This window comes from Hippoglossus stenolepis, chromosome 18 (assembly GCF_022539355.2).
Source record: "Hippoglossus stenolepis isolate QCI-W04-F060 chromosome 18, HSTE1.2, whole genome shotgun sequence".
Classification (NCBI taxonomy): Eukaryota; Metazoa; Chordata; class Actinopteri; order Pleuronectiformes; family Pleuronectidae; genus Hippoglossus; species Hippoglossus stenolepis.
Window position 1 is genome coordinate 16,722,377 of NC_061500.1, and position 20,185 is coordinate 16,742,561.

General features: G+C 41.8%; 1 protein-coding gene across 10 annotated transcripts in view; it reads left to right on the forward strand.

The window, feature by feature from the left end:
- Window positions 1–20,185, forward strand: part of fcho2 (FCH and mu domain containing endocytic adaptor 2) — a 44,314-nt gene that overhangs the window by 15,158 nt on the left and 8,971 nt on the right. For 3 of the 10 annotated variants that reach the window (XM_035184546.2, XM_035184549.2, XM_035184552.2), the window contains exons 7-20: window positions 1,549–1,647; window positions 6,410–6,506; window positions 10,112–10,156; window positions 10,318–10,381; window positions 10,551–10,575; window positions 10,828–10,884; window positions 11,982–12,039; window positions 12,207–12,382; window positions 14,870–14,894; window positions 15,502–15,546; window positions 16,259–16,298; window positions 17,143–17,228; window positions 18,763–18,846; window positions 19,661–20,170. In XM_035184546.2, coding sequence (XP_035040437.2) covers window positions 1,549–1,647; window positions 6,410–6,506; window positions 10,112–10,156; window positions 10,318–10,381; window positions 10,551–10,575; window positions 10,828–10,884; window positions 11,982–12,039; window positions 12,207–12,382; window positions 14,870–14,894; window positions 15,502–15,546; window positions 16,259–16,298; window positions 17,143–17,228; window positions 18,763–18,846; window positions 19,661–20,170 — 1,411 coding nt within the window. The remainder of the gene's footprint in view (window positions 1–1,548; window positions 1,648–6,409; window positions 6,507–10,111; window positions 10,157–10,317; window positions 10,382–10,550; window positions 10,576–10,827; window positions 10,885–11,981; window positions 12,040–12,206; window positions 12,383–14,869; window positions 14,895–15,501; window positions 15,547–16,258; window positions 16,299–17,142; window positions 17,229–18,762; window positions 18,847–19,660; window positions 20,171–20,185) is intronic. The other 7 variants (XM_035184553.2, XM_035184555.2, XM_035184554.2 and 4 more) reach the window with 5 other exon arrangements.

A 20,185-nucleotide genomic window follows, 5' to 3' on the forward strand; every position in this document is an offset into this window, starting at 1 on the left:
CACCGCCGTCTGCAGCTCATCTCAAAGTCAGCACATGTGGACATTGGTTATAAACACTGAACACATGTGGCTCTCTGACATCACTGGGGCTCCTCCATGTGTGTCCTCTTTGTCTTGATGTGTCTGTGGGCGGGTGGGTGTGTCTGTGTGTGAGCTTATTGTGGTGAATGACAGAAGTGCAGTCTCACTTTGTGTGTGAGTGTCTCTGTAGAGTAGATGCAGCACTTTGTGTGTTTGTGGTAGGGGAAGCTCGTCGTCCTCTTCCTGGACAGTTTCCTATTATTTATACTCATCCTCTGTGGTTTATCCCACAAGCCCAGAGTGAGAGTCAAATGGAAGTAACTTCTAGCTTTTAAGGTGGTGATCTGCACTGTAATACAGCTCAATACTGAGGCTACATCCATCTTTTCCCAACTAAAACTATTTCCGTCCACGCAAGCATTTCAGCCTCGTGTGAGTAATAATCCGTGTGCATACTAACGCACCTGAAAACACATATCACATGACCTTTCACGTGTACTGGGCATGTGCGTGCCGGTGTAAGAAGGAAGCAGATTGTCTACTCTGCAGTCGAATGGTGAAAAGCAAGAGCAGAGTTTTGTTTTCTTGGACCGACGACGAGGTGGAACTATGACTGATGATAAGTGTTAGCGACGCTTTGCCTTTACTGCTGGTAGTGAAGTCATGACTGATAAGACCCAATCAGGAAGCAAATGTGGGTGACTGCATTATTATTTCCAAACCTCTTTATTTCTGCCTGTCCAGACTACATCGCAGCTCAGGGGTTTTCTAAATAAATGGGTCCAGCAGCATTTTTAAGTACTCGAAACCTCCGGAAGAGTGTGGACGGCACGTGTAAACATTGCTACAGTGACGCATTATATCCTGTGGTACGTTTTGTGTATGAGCACCGTATACAGTTGCGTTCACAACAACAACAAATCCTCCGCAGGATTCAGGTGAGGGATGGTGCAGCAGACAGAGGCAGGAAGTAACCTATTAATTCCGCTGCAGAGATCACGTGACTTTGTTTAGGGCACATCAACACCGGCGTCAGCTCTTATCACCACAAACTCTCTTGACCTCTTCGTCGGTGTCTTCTCAATGTTTGACACCGCTTTTTCACCCTGAGATATTTGTTTTCTTTTGTTTCTTTATCATTTTTGCGTTTGCTGCGTGTTCGAAACACATCAAACCCCCACTCACTTGTGGTGAATCCAGCAGGAGTTCTGACATCATCTCCTCTGGACTGTCTGCCGACTCCTTTTTTTTTTTTTTTAAAGGAGGCCAGGCAGAGAAAATCTGCAGAACCTTCGGAGGCTCTCACTCGGACATTTGTCTTTACACATACCCCTCCTCCGTTCAGAGTTCAGTGTATGTCTGAAAGCAGCTAAAATAAGAAATGTTCCCAAGCGGCATTTTTTCACCTAAAACCTTTATTTGTTGTCATGGCTGATTAATGACACTGATTCCGTAATGCATGTTTGTTGAGTGACTGAAGGATATGTTGCATCTCCACATCATAACTGTTCTCACCCTGTGTTACAGAAATTCCAAGACATTGAAGAAAACCACATTCTCCACATGAAGGAGATCATTCAGTCATACTCGCAGTCAGTCAACGAGACACACATTCAAATAGGAGAGGTGAGTGTATGCACACATATACACACACATACACACACACACACACACACACACACACACGCACATGCGCACATACATCTCTAACATTCCTGTGGGTGGAGTAGGTGTCTTGTTGACCTGCGGCTGTGCTCATTGGGTTCACTGTGTGTCATATCAATTAGTGTCGTCTTTGATCTCGCTAATCATTTAACTAAGAAGCAGGAAATGGTCCATTCAGCCTTTTATGCCGAGCAATTAAAAACTGATCAAAACTCCCTCTCAGCCTACCTAAAACACCTCCAGAAGTCCAAACACTTGCCAAACACTGTGTCTGATAGTTCAATGTGCTGCACAGGCCTGCCCGTTTCTGCGCCAGTGTGTTTGGGTTTCAGAAAATGGCAGTAAGTGCGATCAACTCCAATTGTGCGCGCTTTCAAACATCGCTCACAGCTATATTAATCAGCATTTAATGTTAAACAGAGATTCCGTTTCATTTATTTGTGCAGCAATCATACTTACCAGCGCCACACAGAATACGTCAAGACCAACACTCTGCTGCCCTGTTCTCATTCATCTGTGGCCGCTCGGTAGTGATGCCCTGGGTGTAGTTTCCTCTCTGTCCATAGAGGGCGACGCAGCTCCACTGTGAGAGTGTCTCAGGCTCACCTCTCAGCTCGTGCGGCAAGTTGGAAAGAATGCGGAGCGACAGGCTACCACAGGTTATTCAGTCTCACAGTTCCTGCTTCTGAGCTGGAGATGGGCAGTGCTGCTGCCTGTTGCTGAGCCAAATTAAAAGACTGCTCGGAGACAAGTGGCCGGTCGTTCCATACCAGAAAATCCGAACGAGTCTAAGAAATTATGATTTGGAGATAAGTGCCCTACAAACCAAGCTGTGAGGGACTTTGGGAAAAATCATTATTACATAATGGTGGGGCGAGAGGGAGCGGGTGAGGGAGGGAGAAGGGTGAAAGAGGCTGGGACCAGTTTTAACTCAGCAAAATTGTGCTTAGTCACTGAGGCCGCAGGCATTCATGTTGACAAGCAAACAGACAAATTCATACATGTGCATATTCTTACATTTAAATATCAAATATGAAGGCTGCTTCAATTACACATGCAAGCTCACATATATTATTAGACACAGAATACACGAAGACCTTATCCTTGCATTCTGTCCCCCTGATGTCAGAATATTTTCAGCCATAGTTCAAGATACAATATTTAAATATTATAAAATAAAGGTTTATTTGTCACATACTCGGTGACTGCAGTGAAACGTGGGAGCAGCATTCACAAGAGGATGAGTTCCAAAAGCAGAAAATTACATAAAAGTAACGATTGGAAAAAAATATATTGTCGTCATCACTGTAAAACCTGTTACAGCTCCTATGAGATACAGAGGAAAAGCTATCTCCTGCCACCAGGGGCCTGTGCAAACTAAACAACATCAAACACTGTTAGAAGTGACAGACCAAGTCATTCATCAGCTGGTTGATTTGGCTCATATCTGACAAGTTTTCTTTCTTTCTCTTATGATTTAGTTTTTTTGGTTTACTTGTGGACATTTTTTTCATTGAAAAAAAGTTCAGTGCATATCTCCTTAAGCAAACAGACAATGCAAACTTTATTTAGAAATATTTGTATATGTTTAAGTGAATAATACATTAGTGTTAGAATAAATACATTTTGTCTCTCTTTTCTATTTTTATGAAATTAAAATAATTTTTATATCAGCCACAAGCATCCCCATTCTCTAACTAAGTTTATAACTTATTAGCCTTCTATATTAATATAGTACTACAGTATATAAATAAATACAGTTGTAGAAAATTAATGCATGTACAAGAACCTTCCAGCATATTGCTATAGTTTTATTTGTTAACTCTACTACTCATGTACACACACATATATATATATATATATATATACAGTATATGAAATATCCGGCCTATTACTGTACTTTTAACTTCTATTTATATCAATATTTATCAGGGTATCAGCCAATGAGAAACTCACATCAGTCAACTACTACGTGTTAGTGTTCCTTGGTTGGAAGTTGGTTGGAATCATGTCCTTCTCACTGCACTAATGTATCTACTGGATGGTTGGAGTGCCTGCAAACAGATTTGCACATCAGTGATGGGAGAGCATGAATCTCTGCGTGCCTTAAACCCATTTAGTTTGCTGGTGAGTCCATGTGTATCAGTTTATCAGATGAGACGTAATTGCAGGGAAGTTGAGTGAATGAAACCAAAGTGAAGGGCACCTGGAACCGAAAGTGTGTCACTAAAATCATGTCAACCTCGCAGGCGTTTTCAGAGTAGACTTATCCAGTATCAGCTCAGTGGGCGTGAAGGATAAGCAGGTTAGAATGAAAGGATGAGATAAAAAGGTTAGCAGTGTAAAGAAAGGAAACACCATATAGATTTATATTAAGTTCCTATTTCAGTTGAGAGAAGTGCAGAGTTCCCTGCACCGAGCGCTTCAAACTCATATGGGGCATAAGGGCAGGTGTGTCTGTCAGTGTGCGTGCTGTGTTTGCTTTTTTAAACGAGCGTTTGTGTGTGAGTGAGGATCCCTTGAAGGCAGATGCATGTTTCGAGCATGTGGGCGAGAGAGGTCTCCACAGGACGAGTTTTCTGTGTGTTTGTGTGTGCGTGTGTGTGTTTATGCGTGTTTGTGAGGCGAGCAGGCCACGCAGGTTGATGACATTAGTGCCCCCCCCCGTCATGCCAGCAGCACCTGACAGATCGCGTGTGCTGCAGTGAGCATACTTCCTCACCGCGGCAGCCTCCCTGCTGCCCCCCCTCCTCCCTCCTCACCCACATCACCATCCCCCCCAACATCCTCTCCTGCCAGGGCACAGAAGGCTAATGCACTCCACCTCGCTCCAGGGGCCCGGGGGGCAGACACATATGTGTGTGTATGCGTGTGTGTTTGTTTGATAGTGGAGCCACTCTGCGCTTACAGTATCACGCACATTTAAATGGTTTGGTGAGACGGCACAGTCAACCGCTGTTCTTCATCCCCACGCCTATACATCGCTTTCACTTCCCCCTCAGTAAACACACAAGCACACATGCACATCCAAAACAAACAAGCAAACAAACACTACCCTTCCTCTGATACTGCCCAAAGGGCAGGCCACAGTGCCAACAATGATTCAACCTGACACAATAGAATGACGGTACAGTACGGTTTGTCTCCACAGGCCAAATACAGAATAAATGTTAGAAATATCAACAAAAGGGAAAAGCAGTGCAAGTCACAGGGAGAGTGCAGCCGGATGCATTTGTCTCCCGTCATGTATATCATAAAACAAATCGCAGCAAAAATGTGACACTAATCCTTTGTTTTTCTTTATTCTTAGAAATGTGTGCATGTTATGACATAGTCTGACGCAGTGCTGCACATCGCTGTGCCAGCGCTGGAGAACGGTCTGGCAGCACCCATTATCATTCTGATGTGGTGGGGAAAAAAATGCTTTGGCTTGTTTGTATTTCTTTAAACCAATCACGGCCATCTTGGGTGGTGCTCTGAGGATGGAGTGATGGTGCTGCTGAAAAGAATGCAAAGAAAATGCTAGAAAAACAGTAAAAGACGTAGGTCGAGTGTGTGATTACAGCATTTTTGTCAAAACTTGCCACTTTCCACATGCAGCTCCTGCAGTGAAACTGATTTTAAAAAGGGTAATAGGCAGTAAGGGGAGAAGAGTGCTGCACGTGACAGGCACCAAAGGCTCATACCCACACTTTATATGGTGACTAGTTACTATTCACACAAAATTATCAAATATAAAATCAATCAAAGAGCAATAAAGTTAATGTTGGCTAAGTCATCTAACTGTAGTTCCCCCAATTGTTAATGAACATTTTACATATTAAGTTACATAATTTATAATGAGACAATATTCAAAACAGTAAATTCTGTTCTGAGTAGAGAAAAAGCAAATAAGACTGATAAACTTTAATGAGAAGCCACATAATAAAGTGTAGTGAAGTCTCAAGCTTACAGTGCATTACGATACAGTACATACAATAGTTATATTTATCTATTATCAGTACGTCTGTTTACATCTTATTTATCAATTTGTACAATGTAATTCTGTCCATGCAATATCCTCATGTCTGTCTGTACCATATTTATCTATTTATTCTTTTACTTATTATTTCCTTCTACTGTGCACGTTCTGTGTATGGTCTGAATGACAATAAGGTGAATCTTAAAATCTCTTTCATGTAATACAGCTTTAATTTATCCATAAACACAGTATATACTGTATGTAGCTGGCAAGCTATACAGACTGTCCATGTAATAATAGATGTAAAACATTTTCTTGGAAGCCAAAAGCTACATGCAAGCCATGAACAATGAGAAGTGATCGCCTGGGAAAAAAAGCACATTTTGATGATCTCCATAGGGAGAAATGCCCGCCTGAGACCAGGTTTTAAAGTGAATGAAAATGTGTCATTCTTCAGTCAGGTTCAGGGCACTGGAAAAACACACTGCAATATTTATTCACTGTTGTTCCATCTTTGCTGGTGATGTTGGATGTGGCTGTGCTGCCAGTACTTTGATATGTAATTTGACCTTTGGAATAGTGAGGATACTGTTGATTATTACTGTGGATGTTATTGATCAGCAATTAACTGTATAAATTTCAGAACACCAACATCGAATGGACCAAAAAATCAGTTGAACTTCCCTGTGTTCCTATCATCTCCAGTAAGTCTCTGAGTTTCTAGTAACTGACCATACATATTTGTTCTTTTTGACTTTATAGCTCCACCACGAGTTTGTGAGGAACGTTGAAAACACCTCGGTGGAGAGCTTGATACAGAAGCTGTCTGAGAGCAAAGGAACGGGAAAGGAGAGACCAGGTAAGCCACACTGACTCGTGTGTTTTTATTCTAATAACCCGTGTTTGTCAGTGCCTGCGTTGTGTGTAAATAAATTAGTCCGGGGAACGGGGCCCTCGGCCTGTTCCTGCCTTGTGCGGATGGGAGGGGTGTATAGAGAGGGGCAATTAGAAGAAGGAGAGGGCCATCAGAGTCAATCATAGTAATCTGCTGTAAAGGTAGGCAGGCTTGGCATTCCAGTAAGCATGTGACACACGGGGGGCTTTGCTGTGCTCACAGACTAAGCAGGCAGAACCAACCTCTTCAGGAGGTCAGAGCTCAACAATGACTCTTGTGTAAACTTTGCCATGCCACAATAATCAAGGGAATACTCCTCAGACTCCTTCGGCTCTACACCCTCACCTCCCTCTTTTTGCACACACACAAGCTCATTCACTGATGGCTGGTCGCTCGTGTAGTTCATGTAGTAGCCCTGCAGCTAGATGTTAACAGCAGCGCCTAATAATTAGTCGGCGAAAATCTGTGAACAGTTTAAAGCCCCGTCGTAAAATGTCCAGTCACTTCACTAGTCCCTGTACTTGCACTACATTACGTCAGGTCACAGGCACAAAGGGTTCACCTCTGCTGTGTTTGTGTGTACACAAACGGTGACCCCTGTGTCCAGACGCTGCGTCCAAGGAGTGGTGGCCTTCATTTGTTTGGACAGCAGAATTAATTGAGGCTAAGAAACGGTCAGAAAATTCCTCTTGTATCAAGCTGTTCATTAGGGATTGCACAGCAGCCCCGGCCCTGTCAGAAAAATAACCTGTCTGTCCCCTGATTAAATAGCTGAACGGATGGCCAGTCCGGTGCCTTTAGAGAGAGAGAGGTTGAATAAACTTTCTATTGCGGAAACAATCCCAAAGTGACACACTGCGAGGCAGGGGGGTTCGGAGTGTTCAACGATATCCAGCTGAGCTGTCAACTGGCGGCGGGCCAGACACGCAAACCCCCTCTGCCCCTCTCCCACTCCCAGTGCCATGTGAAGCATATGCAATTTAAAAAACCATCCTCCGCTCATGCGTGACTGCATGCTTCCCTCACAGAGAGTAGAAAGAAAAGAAACATCTTCCCCTGTATAAACAAAGTCGTCTGTCTGTTTAGGAGATGTTTAAACAGTTCCTAATGTCGGCCCAGATTTAGGTAATATTCATGTGTCTGGTGTTTAGACTTTTTCTGCAGTTGGTGTGCATAAATATTGTCAGATGCAATCGCGGGATGCTAGCGGCAAAGAGTTCCTGCTCTGCCTTGGCCTAACGTGAATCCGCTGCATTTGTTAAACATCCCCAGAGCTTGGACCAAGAATGCAATGTGTAATTTTCCAGTAATTTCCCCTTTTCTGGGTCCCTTTTTTATTTTAATTATTTTTGGTTTGACAATACCTTCAGCTGATGCATTCAATTAAAAATGATGTGAAAGGAGATAATGATTACGAGCTTCCTCTCGTGGAAAAGACACACCTCACGGATTCAGATCTTCTCACCTGGTTTATGTCGGCACAATGAGCGAGTGGGGGCAGCGAAATTACCACGTCTGCGTGTGTCTCTCTCACTTCCTCCCATGGGAGAATGCTTCTTGAGTGAGCATGCCAATTTTGTTTTGATTGGCATGAAACACTCTCACGCACGCGCACACACGCACACCCAAACAGCCATTCGTGCTCTGCATTGTGCGTTTGCCGGCGGTGAAGAGGCCTGATATTGCACAGTAGAGTAGATCGGTCATTGGTGTACTTTATCCACTTCACTTGGCGTGATGCATGCCTCTCGTGACTCGCCGCTTCCCTGCGCTTCACTCAGCATTGCACACGCCAAACAATGCGTCAATTCTGCTCGCGACTGGCGTCCTCTGGGGAGACTTCATTGGACCACTGCTAATGTATACATTTTGAGTTAAAATATCATTAGCTTTGTTGTTTTCAGGTCAAGGCATGTTAGTGTATCGGCAAATATTGCCAGAGGGTCGTGCCCCATCTCTCTCTCTCTCTCTCTCTCTGTCTCTCTCTTTCTCCTGCTCATCTTGCAAGCTAGTAAGCTTTCCAGTCATGTGCAGCACATCTGTCTGTATCTGGTTTGCTGGCAGACACAGACTACGTGTCCTTCAGGTCATTCGATTTAAGAAAATCTATTTTAAAATAGCATTTTAGCAAGATGTGTTGTTTCCTGTTACTTGGCTAGACGTCATAACCGTGCAGCTGCCATGTTAATACTGCATAGAAATAAATTGCTGTACTGTAGTGCGTGAGTGTGTCTTATTAATTTACAATTAAAGATATGGATCACATGCACTAGTGTGGCCATTACACTGATGTGAAACTGACTTCAGTTTGTTTCATTAAATAGTCACTCTTTCTAACAGATAATCACACGCTCACTCACACACACACACACACACACACACACACACACACACACACACACACACACACACACACACACACACACCCACACACAGCCACACACAGCCACACACAGCCAAACCTCCTGGATTTTCCTGATTGACTCATACACACATTGCATGACTTGCCTCTGGTCCTCCTGCAACTCTGTGTGTGCGTGTTAGCATGTGTACCTTAAAGTGTCGACCCTTTAAAAGCCCCCATAAATGTTTCTGGAGGCTCATTTGAAGCGTGCAGGGCCTCGGAGGTACATGTGTATAATTGATGAGCATTAAATTAAGTGTAAACGTAGTTGTTTTTGAATGATGTCTCCCAATATACAAAAGCTATGTTATTTTTTATGTTAAATCACATCCACGGCTGGTCGCGCTCCAAGTGATATTAAGGCTGTTGGCTGGAGTAGATATGACGATTTGTTGGTCCAGTCTGTTATTTCAGCAGGCTTCGCATGTATGTGTGTGTGCGTGATTTGTGTAGTTGTTTCTTGTTTGTTTTTTGTTGTTTTTTTCTGGCCATATTTTCACATGCCATAGAGAAGGAGAAAAGGGCATCTCTTAAGCCTGAGAGCAGATTTGTCCATGTGGCTTTAAACACTTCTCTGCGTGTAATCTTGGACTTGTTTGTCTTATTGTAATAGGGTTAGTGACTTTGCATGTCCCGTGTGGGCAGGTTTAGTTTCAGCTCACTTCATACCTGCACACACACACACACACACACACACACACACACACACACACACACACACACACACACACACACACACACACACACACACACACACACACACACACACACACACACACACACATTTAGAATTGGATTTTGATTGTGGTGATTCATTTGTCCCAGGTGGTTTTTTTGTGTGTGTTTCTATGAGGAAGAGTCTGTGTTGTACAGTGGTGCTTTGTGTGCCCAAGAGGGAGTGTCATATCTCTGAGTGCCACCAGACACACAGTTGACTCTGCTATTGACCCTGTCTGCCCTCTGGGACCAGCCTAGCCCTGTGTGTATCTACACTCTGTATGGCACGCCAGACCGCGTATTGTGTGTTTGCCCGAGTGTGTTTGTGCCGTGTGTATATATGTGTGTGTGTGATTATTGCGTGATGTACATTCACAGCATTCACAGCAGGGGGCTGTTGACCCTTTCCTTGCCAACTGAACCTAAATGATTTTTTTTGTCTCATTAGGGCCCATTGAGTTTGAGGAGTGCAATACAGCTATCGCAACTGAAGGTGGGTCTTGTCACAGAATTAATACACAATACAAGTTTTCACAAATACACTGCAAGTGACATTTCATTGAAGTAAAGTAAAGTTAAAGCTGTCAAATTTTAAATAAAACATTTAATGTATTTTTTGGGGGGTGTTTATAATTGCTTTGTTTTTGCATTAAGGTGCTAAACCCAGAAAGCGAAAACCATTCGGCATCCGTAGGAAAGACAAGGACACAGACTCTACGTGAGTCCCAAGACTTCCTCTTCAGTCCATCAACACAGTTTATGCAGCTTGTTTTTCTTTGCCTCCTGATTAAAAATAATAATCATAAAAATAAACATATAATAGTATAACAGATAAATATTGTAATAAATACAAAATGCTCATCATTATACGACCGTTTGTCTTTCAGGGAGTCTACAGAAGTTGAAGCTGCTGTGAGTATATTTTTCTACCCAAATAGCTAATGAATGTTTTCTTTCAGTTGACACTTAAAATATTAATTCAGCTTTGGATGTTCTTTTGATTTCAAACAGCAGGAGGTAGAAAAGATCCTTGCTCGTATTATTTTGCTTTGTATTTTACTCCTTGAACATGTGACTCTCTCCCACTGTCTCTCTCTGTTCCCTCTTGTTTGTGTTGTAGATATGCTCATTCATTCATTTATTTCTCTCTGTTTGTGCTTGTAGAACACTGCCAATGGCGCTCCCCCCGGATACTATGGGGCCATAGACATCCAGAACGCTGTAAGCAAGCTAATACACAGAAACAGACACACACACACACACTGAGAGAATATTCAGACCATCATACATAAATAAATTAAAACATTTAATTGACACAGATTTTCTTTTTTTTAAGTCAATTGTTGAAAGCTTTTTTTTTTTTTATCAGCATTGGATTTCAACAAAAGCATTTCCCTTGTCGTGTATTGCTATTCTTGTATCCTCTAAAGTAGCTTATATAAATGTTTAATGTGAAAATTTGTAGTTGTGAAAATGTTTGCTTGCACCACTAAGCTCTTGTCGCACATGATGACATGATGAGTGTCAGCCAAACGTTATGTTTGGGTGTGGTGCAGAATTACTGGAATTAAGTGTGTGTTGAGTTTTTGAAAAATGTGTGTAACATTTCCACTGTGTTTCATTGGTAATGTAATATAGATACTGTATAAACAGGGGAGAGAGTGACTATTTTCCTTCTCTATGTAAACATTAAAACCAGAACTCCATTTAAATGTTATTTAAATGATATGATCTACACTTGACTAAATGACACACTTTGATGAAAATGACACTTATTTACATTTGAAAAAAATCTAAATCTAGAATGTTTTAGTTTATGTTAAAAATTTTAGCAGAGGACAAAAGTTTAGTATGCAAAGAGAATTAAAGGGTTTAAACCATTTAACTTCTGCTGATCAACAGAATACGATAAATTGTATTTAAATAACATGACTTACACTGAGACAAATCTGGAAGAACAAATCTAAAAGTTATAAAGTTTGACTAAAGACAAAAGACAGATAATTAATATGCTAAGAGAAAATTATTGTATAAGCTACTTGTTAATACTTGTTAATGCTAATTGTTTGTCCTATTTTAACTGCATAATATTCCATGTATATCATCAGAATTTATTTATTGTCTAATCCTTGATTGAAAATTTTAATGAATTTTCAAAATGTAGCACGATGAGATGAGCAAAATCTTAAGTGTTGATAAAAATTATTTTGGTATGTATCATTTAGCTGTTTTTGTATACTAATATATTTATTTTAACTTTGTGATGATTGACTTGTGCAACTAGAATTTTTTTAAGTGTCTAACTTGTGTTTTTACAGAATGTTCCCCAAGTTGATGCGGAGGGCTTCTGTATCCGACCAGAAGGAAATGAAAACGATATCCTTTGCACAGCTTCTAAGAGTCATTGTTGCTATTTGTTTTTTTCTGTTCGCACCATTTGCATCCTGAGGCCAGGACCTAACACAACTGGACTGTAGATGCTCTCTCCTCTCTTTTCTTTCTGCTCTGCTGCTGTTGTCTCCTTAACCCTTTTTCCTTCCCACATGCCAAAGAGAATTCCTTCTATTCGTCCAGCGACTCCGAGGACGAAGACGAACCCAGGAAGTTCCACGTCGAGATCAAGCCCGTTCAGCCAAACAACGGCACGCACCAGAACCGAGCCACCATCGACGAGCTCAAAGCCTCCATTGGAAACATCATCCTGTCGCCCTCCACCTCGGTATGGCTTTAGTGACTTGTTAAATAGTAAAACTCCCAAACTCAAACCTGTTGCTGTGCTGCTCTGCTGCACCACACGTCTGCTCTGCCTGTCCAACACTAGAGGGCAACAGCAGAATATCTAACCTTTGTCGGGCTACATGGGAATGCCATTTATTCAGCCTGGCTATCCCCCCTGTAGTCGTTTGCCATCAGTCACTCTTGCTTGGAGCTTATTTTATTTACAATGGGAAGGCGTATGTGTTATGTCCAATTTATTTCACATGCCAGATTGGCTTCTGGTCTAGTACGTTTCCTGCATGCACACATTTCGTGTTGTGTTTTTGCTCAGAGTTCAGTTTCATGGTGAACAACCTCAGGATCACGTTTTATTTTTAAACAAAAAAAAATATCAATAACTCTGGGTCAATAATTTTTTCATTTAAGTGGCTGATGTTGTTGGCCTTTGCTGCAGACTTATACACACAGCTCTCTTTACAGGCGCTTGCAGGGGATGTTTTGTGAAACTGCACACTCACAAATGCGCGACACGCGCACACACACACACACACGTACACACACACACGGAGAGAGAGCCCAGTCTGAACCGTGACCTCAGTCATGGAGCCCTTCATTCAGCTCCTTGTCCCTCACCATCACTTCAATCTCTGAATCACTCTCCACTGCTCTATGAAAATAGCAACTGCCATTAAAATTTAAAGCCTCACTACTGCTTGTGTGCAAACATGCACCGTGTGTGCACTGAGCTGTTGTTGTTGTTAATGGTGTTGTGGAGTGGCTGAGGGGGCACGCTCAGTGTCGCGAATGGGGTCTAGTGGGTTTCACCCGTCGCACTCCCCGGCTGCACATTAAACCAATGTCACGGCATCTTCCTCCCTCTGCCTCAGCCTCCCCCCACCCTGCTCACACCACCATTCCTCCTCACTGTTTGTGTTGAACCTCACTCTTTCTTTCCCTTGTTTCTTTCTTTGCTTTCACTCTTTGGCTTTTATTGGATCCCACTTCTTCTAGACAGGACTCTGTTGTGGTTATTTATGAATACTTTATAGGCCTTTTTTTTTACGTTTTCTTTTTTTCCACCCTTGGAATTAATGGTAACGATACATTACAAGTTTATAGGGGATGTTTTTTTTTTCTATTTAATGTAACAAGACTCAGGAGGAAAGATGTTCTCTTTTAAACATTAGACTTTGTTCCTTGCAGTTCGGTTTTGGTTGTTGTCGTGACTCGAACCCGCAATTACTTTCTCATCCTTAAAGTACCAAAAACGAAAAAAAAACATAAACCGCTGTTTGTGTGTTTGACTTATTTTCAGTTAAATACTAAAAAATAATCATTACATTGCATTTCACTTCCTCTATATCTGTTTAGATGTATTTTCCCTGCTTTATATGTATCCCAAAAGTTCTGGATTAAATTTCCAGCATACATCCAAGGTGATGACGAATGTTGCATCATCTGGTGTGAATTACTGAGAGATTTTCCTTTTTTTCCCCCCTCAGTGCTCATTTTTCTGTCTTTTTCATTTCTTCTCCTGTTTGGTTCTCCCTCCACGGTGTTCCCTTTATTGAAAGAGCAATGGAAGTCGTGTGTGTGTGTGGCCAGCAAGAGCCGTAATTGAACCCATTTGCCGCTTAGCGCCTGTGGGACTAAACCCTGGCCTCACAGCTCTACGGTGGTTAAACGCTTTTGCTATGTTCCTTAAACCCATTTTGTTTCTTTTTCTCCCCTCCTCCCTTGACTGTCCCCCTAACCATTCTCCTCGTACGAAAACGTTCTTTATTGAAATTGATGCTCTGAGTTTCCATTGGGTTGGTGGCCCCCAAGAGCATATCTCGCATATCTTGTGTTCCGCAGCGTGACATGGCAGATTTACGTTCCTCGCAAAAAAAAAAAAAAAGGCTCTGGGAAGGAAGTTGGTGAAGTTTTGGGGGCACGCGCTGTTTTGTCCTTGACTGATTGTCGTACGGGCGTAGATGCACAGTTTTGCGCTAGTGATTTTTTTTTACCCTACGTTTAACGTCTGGTATGTGTGAGTCGGGAGTAATCCTGTGATTTACTGTCTCTAACTCTGAAGTGGAAAATGCCCTCGGCCTCTGGGAATAATCAATAATATAGTTTTCATCCCTCAAGTTTTCTTAACCCTACTTTCACAGTGGTTTTATATGTTTGAAATTTTATATATTGTTATATAAACAACTGTTCGAGGCTTACATCAACTTATTTGACATTAGAGGATTTGTGTTTGTGTTTCCAAAAGTTGCAAATGTTGTAGTGAAGCAGAGAAGAACATGATGACCCGTAGGATTCTTTCTTTATTAACTGCCAGTTTTATGCGTCCTACATGGGGACTGATAATTTCTGTCTTGTCAGTCTTTTTTAGTTTTGTTTGGGACAAAATCAGCCAAGTTTTGGAAAGCACAGATGAAAATTTGTGGTGGGTCTCATGCGTCTTTGATTAATTGCTCTTTTTTTGTTTTGTTTTCAGGGACAGATGCGGAGGAACCAGTCCAGTGAGTATTTTCTCAGTCTGACCTCTCTGTATCTGTGTGTTGCTGGATGACTGTGAAGGAAGGAGAGGGGGGGTCAACTGTACAACTCCTCAGCTCCGTTTTTCTTGGCCTGGGAGGTTTTTAAAGAGGTTGTCTTTAAAAAGGAAAATCCAGAAATGTAGCCAAAATCAACACATCCCAAGAAAAAGTAAATAACTGTTCGTTTCTGTAAATGTGAGCTTCAGGGTTATTTCTACAAAAACCATTAATTGCTACATTAGCTGTTCGTATTTTTGACATGTCCGATTTTTATTTTATCTTCTCCAAACTGTTACAGTTTAGTGTGTTTGGTCTGTCATGTAATGATTCAAGCTCCATGTCGTCTTAATGCACATTTGAAAAATCATAAAATCCTTGACTATAAATTCAGAAAATCTATTTTTTTATTTTATCAGCTGAAAAGCTCTTTCTTTTCTTTTTGTTCCAAACTCTCAGATTCAGCCTTTGCATGACCCTAAATGATAATTGTATTAATGTTATTTGTATTCACATTATGCTGCTGAAACACTCACTGAGTCAACTTTACACAAGGCAATGGCATTGATAGATGTACTGTACATATGCTTAGGGACCACAGGAGTATCTGCATTAAGCCCTAAGGCTCAGGGTCGTGGTGAGTATGTGTTCGCTGCAGTAGTTACCCTCCAACCCTGCCTTGCCCTCCTCCGCTCAACGTACCTGCCACAGCTCTCATCTCTGTCCCCTCATAGGAGCCTCTTCACTCAGCTGATGCAGCTGACACCAGCTAACACCACTGACACCGTGTTCTCTCACTGTCTTATTGGGAAAGAATTCTACTGACATGTGCGGTTATAAATTTGGGTCCTTTCAGCCGCATCCTCTTACCTCTGGTGCTTCAGTTCTGCTTGTATGAATCTTAGCAGGTTATTGTAACACTTTAGACAGGGGCACAGAATAACCAAGCAACGCCTGATTTTATTTTTAGTTGCTAAATCACTCCCCCTGTTGTAAAGTGTTACCACCGCATCAAAAACACATTAGCGGGTTGTCTTAATGCTTTTGCAGTAAGGTTTTGCTTTATAAGGCATCAATAAGAAATGTATTGTATCTAAAATAAATCTTACTGCAAATATATTTCTATGATTTTTCATGGCAGACGGTGGTTCCCACTTGTTCAGTCAAAACCTCAGTTGTGTTTCTGGTTTAAGGTGTGATGTACTTTTTGGCAAATGTCTTTGAATACAAGATGGTGAAAAAGCTCCCGTGTTGGTTTTTCGGTTTTATTTTTTCCTCGCTGTGAAAGCGTAATTGCTGTCATCACCCGGTGCAGGTCTGAGTTTGTGTTTGTTTTGCCCTCGCTGCAGGCGATGAGCTGGCGAAACCCCGAGTGCCAACATCATATGAGTGAGTATTAGAGGAAAACATCACAACTTCCTTTTTTAACTGTCTGTTTAATTGCCAACGTGTTCATAGGCTCTACTATACATTTATCTCATCTGTGCACTTGAAATAGTCTTTGTTCATTTTTGTATTTAAAAGCTGCTTTAAAATAGGCTTGTGTCGACTTGTTATCAAGATAATCTCTAGAATCTGCACCCTACTGTGCAATTAAAGATGTTTTTTCAATGGCACGTCAAACCTATTATTCAACACAAGTAACAAGTGTTTTTAAATCCTTAATTACACTAGTTTGCCATCTCTTTTCCCTGAATCTGACACGCATTGCCATTCTCCACATTATGGATATGATTTAGAATAGATTGTGATATTAAAGACAAAACGGAACATGACGCTGTGATATCGTACAGATGCATTGAGCTGCTGTTTGAACAGAGCAGACATTGTTATTTAATGGAAAAATAAAATAAAGGTTCTGTGTGAAAAATCGGACCATGAGGGATCTTGCAACACCCGTGGTGCACTTTCATGCTACCTTGCTTGTATTTGGAGCTTTTAGCAAAAGCTGCCAATATCGCATGATGGTTTATGTTGGCAATTCACAAATTCAAATTTCTGTGCTGCTTTATAGTTTTAAAAAAAAAAGTAAAAAGTGTAGTACATTTATTTGAACATTTACTGTATACTCTGCGTTGCGGGGTTGCTAACACTCTTACATACTCTACATTGACTGCCCCCAAGCAATCAAATCGTCTATCGCTGATCTCCAGTTCCACAGTTTGATGATAGAAAGGAAACCCCTCTTGAAAATGTGAGAAGGTTTGTTTTGACTCCCTCTCTCCTCTGTCAGACTGACCAACAACGACCTTCTGTCTCTGGACCCGTTCAGCCCGACTCTAGCAGCAGGCTCCTCCTCCTCTGTGTCCTCCTCAGCAGGTAACATCACTTTGTCCTATCTGCATCTCTGTGCACATATTGTCACATGATTTCATGGATGATACTTTAAATCTTTGCTCTGTAACAGAATCCCTCAAACAAAAATGTGAACCTCCGAGAGCTCACTTGAATTTAAGTCCGGTCAAAAAAAATATTTCAACTACATCTGATTTTACATTTGGCATAACGAGTTTTCCACAAAACAACAGAATAATCTTCTGACAGAAAAATGCCCTGAAATAAATGACCATTTTGGTGAACGGTCGTGGTCAGTGATTAATGCTGAATGTTTTCTGTTGACTCTCTGTTGAGAACTTTTAACGTGAAACAGCACTATAGCAGCAAATGTCTGGTTTGCAGTGGCGGTGAATGAAAACCGTTATGATACAGTGTAAAGAAAGTGAACATTTAATAGTGAGGCTCTTACCAGTGAGATTCAATTGCATTGGCTTACGTGTGTCCATCGTTATCTGTGAAACGTTTGTGCTTAGATAGACAATCTGAAACAAGCACCACCAATACAATCTAATGTGCTGAAGGAATGTGAATGCATTAAGAGGATGATAAAAAGGAAGACATTAAATAATCATCAATTGAGGGTTGATTGTAAAGAAAGTGTGAAGGGTTATAACTTTAAGTACGCAGGGTTTTTACTCACTGAGTCAAGGCAGTGATCCAGTCTGTTGATCTCTCTGTGGAGTCACTATGCTGCCTCCCTCTCATTCTTTTTCCCAGCTACTCAATTGGAAGCTTCTCCTCCCAGATAAAGGAACTGAACACAATATTGACCCCTAAGGGAATTAAAATAGCAGGATTATAATATCAGTATTTTGAGGTCATTTCCCCAGTTTGTGCTTTCGTGCTTGTCTCTGTTTTTTTCTTCAAAACCTACCTTAAGTGTTTGCAGTAATGCTTCTCTAAGCATTTCACTCTCGAGGTTTTCGCTGCACAAAAAGTGTGATAGTGTGACTCTCATGGCTTTACGTGCATGACACCAGTGTTTAAACAGAGTGACATTAGCGCTGACCCATTGCCTAGGCTAAGGGTAATCCACAGTTAATTGGCACCTAGTGGAGGTCAGCGGGTCGGCTGTAAAGCCCATTGGCACGTATGTTGTCAAACATTGTCTTGTTGCTGTCAAAGGTTGTGACTTACAAGTCAAAAGAGCATCGTAAAGTGCCCCGATTAAGATGCGGTGACGGGAATTAAGTCCCCGCGTACAGCCTGTTAAATCTCTGTGTACAGTGGCGCAGTTTTACCAGCTCCAAACACACACATGACACATTAAACACATCTAGTCTGTGCGGATTTACAAAGATTAAACTCTGAGGCAGAGATTAAAAAAGATTGATGGACTTTTTTCTTTATTTTATGCCATATGTTGTGTTCACTATATTTTTGTCTGTACATTTTTATGTTTCTGGTTTAAATTCTTTTTAACTTTGCTTTTTTGTTTTTGCTATCTGAATTTATATCACTTGATGTTTTTTTTTTTACTTTACTTTGATTTATTTATTTGAACTTCTCTTGTTAGACCTTGGCTCTGTTTTCCTTTCAATCTCTCCATCCCCATCTTTTCTGATGAATGATTCCGACGTCTTTCTGCCAGAGGCATCAGGTAAAATCTGTGCGCCCCAATAATTGAAATGAAACCTTGTGTGAAGAACTCGAAGCATTCATCAGCTGCTGTTTTGCATGGTATTTATGTTCAGTTTTTGTTTCTCCTTATGTAAACCTAGAAGTATTTTGTGCTTCAGATGCATGGGTGTGTGACTTTTAATTGTCAGGACATGTCTGAAATCAGGGTTTGATACATTCTAGTTGCATGGTGTGCCGGGTATTTCTTAAGAACACAAAAACAAAACTATTTTTAGACATGTTTTAAGCTCATTGTGAGCTACAGTAGATTCATGTAACTGTTCTTAATTTGTGAGTTCTATATTGGTTTTACTCTGCCAAATTTCCACCAACTGTAATAAAATAAAGCTAAGATTAAATTTGAGTACAATATAACTGTGCAGCTATAAAACTTAACCACTCCCAATTCGTCTGAAACAATTAAATAGGCTAAAAAACATATTATAGACACTCAGGAAAGACAAAAACATCATTATAACTCAGTGGTTCTTATTTGGTTGAATGCCAAAAGGGAGAGCCGATATTGTCAGCTGGCTATCTGTAGTGGAATGTGTGTTTTTAAAGCAACATGAGGAAATTATAGGAGATCCAAGCAGGACAGAACATCAGAGGTTATGCTGCTGCTTCATTAGTATGAGACCTAACAGCAGAGTGATTGTATCTGTCAGGGCGAACAGACAGGAAACAGCTTGACTCAATGATTTGCTGCTATATGACTTCATGTCTCAAGGGTTGCTCTCTATACTCTGCTCTGTCATGTTTATCGCCTCTGTCAATCGCATCACCTCCTTCAGTTGAGACGGTGCCACAACGGGAGCGCTCCCCTCCCCTGGCAGAGAGCCAGCAATCCAAAGATGTCTCCTCTTTCTCCTCATCCACGTCCTCTCCGTGGGACTCGCCAGAAAACGCTTTCCAAGCAAGCAAACCCGCACCGGCGCGGGCCCAGAGCGCCCCCATCACCCTGCCGACTGAGACGGTGGACCCCATCAGAAGCCCGGCCGCCGCCAGCCCTCCAAAGAGCGTCGACGCCTTCTCCTCCGTGTCCTGGTCCCAGAGCCAGTGGATCGCGTTCAGTGATGGCTTCGCTCCGCCTCGCCGCCAGGGATCAGGGCCGTGCGCGAAGGAGCTCCAGAGGCCTCAGCCAGGCTCTGGCAGGGCGAGCCGCTTCCTCTCTGATGACTCTGCAGACACCTACTGCAAAGCACCGGGCAGCAGAGAGGACGGCAACTCCTGCTTCACGGATGTCTTCACTGGGATTACAGATAGGGCGATGGGTGCATCTCCACCAAGCAAAGTATTCAATGGTAACATTACTACTA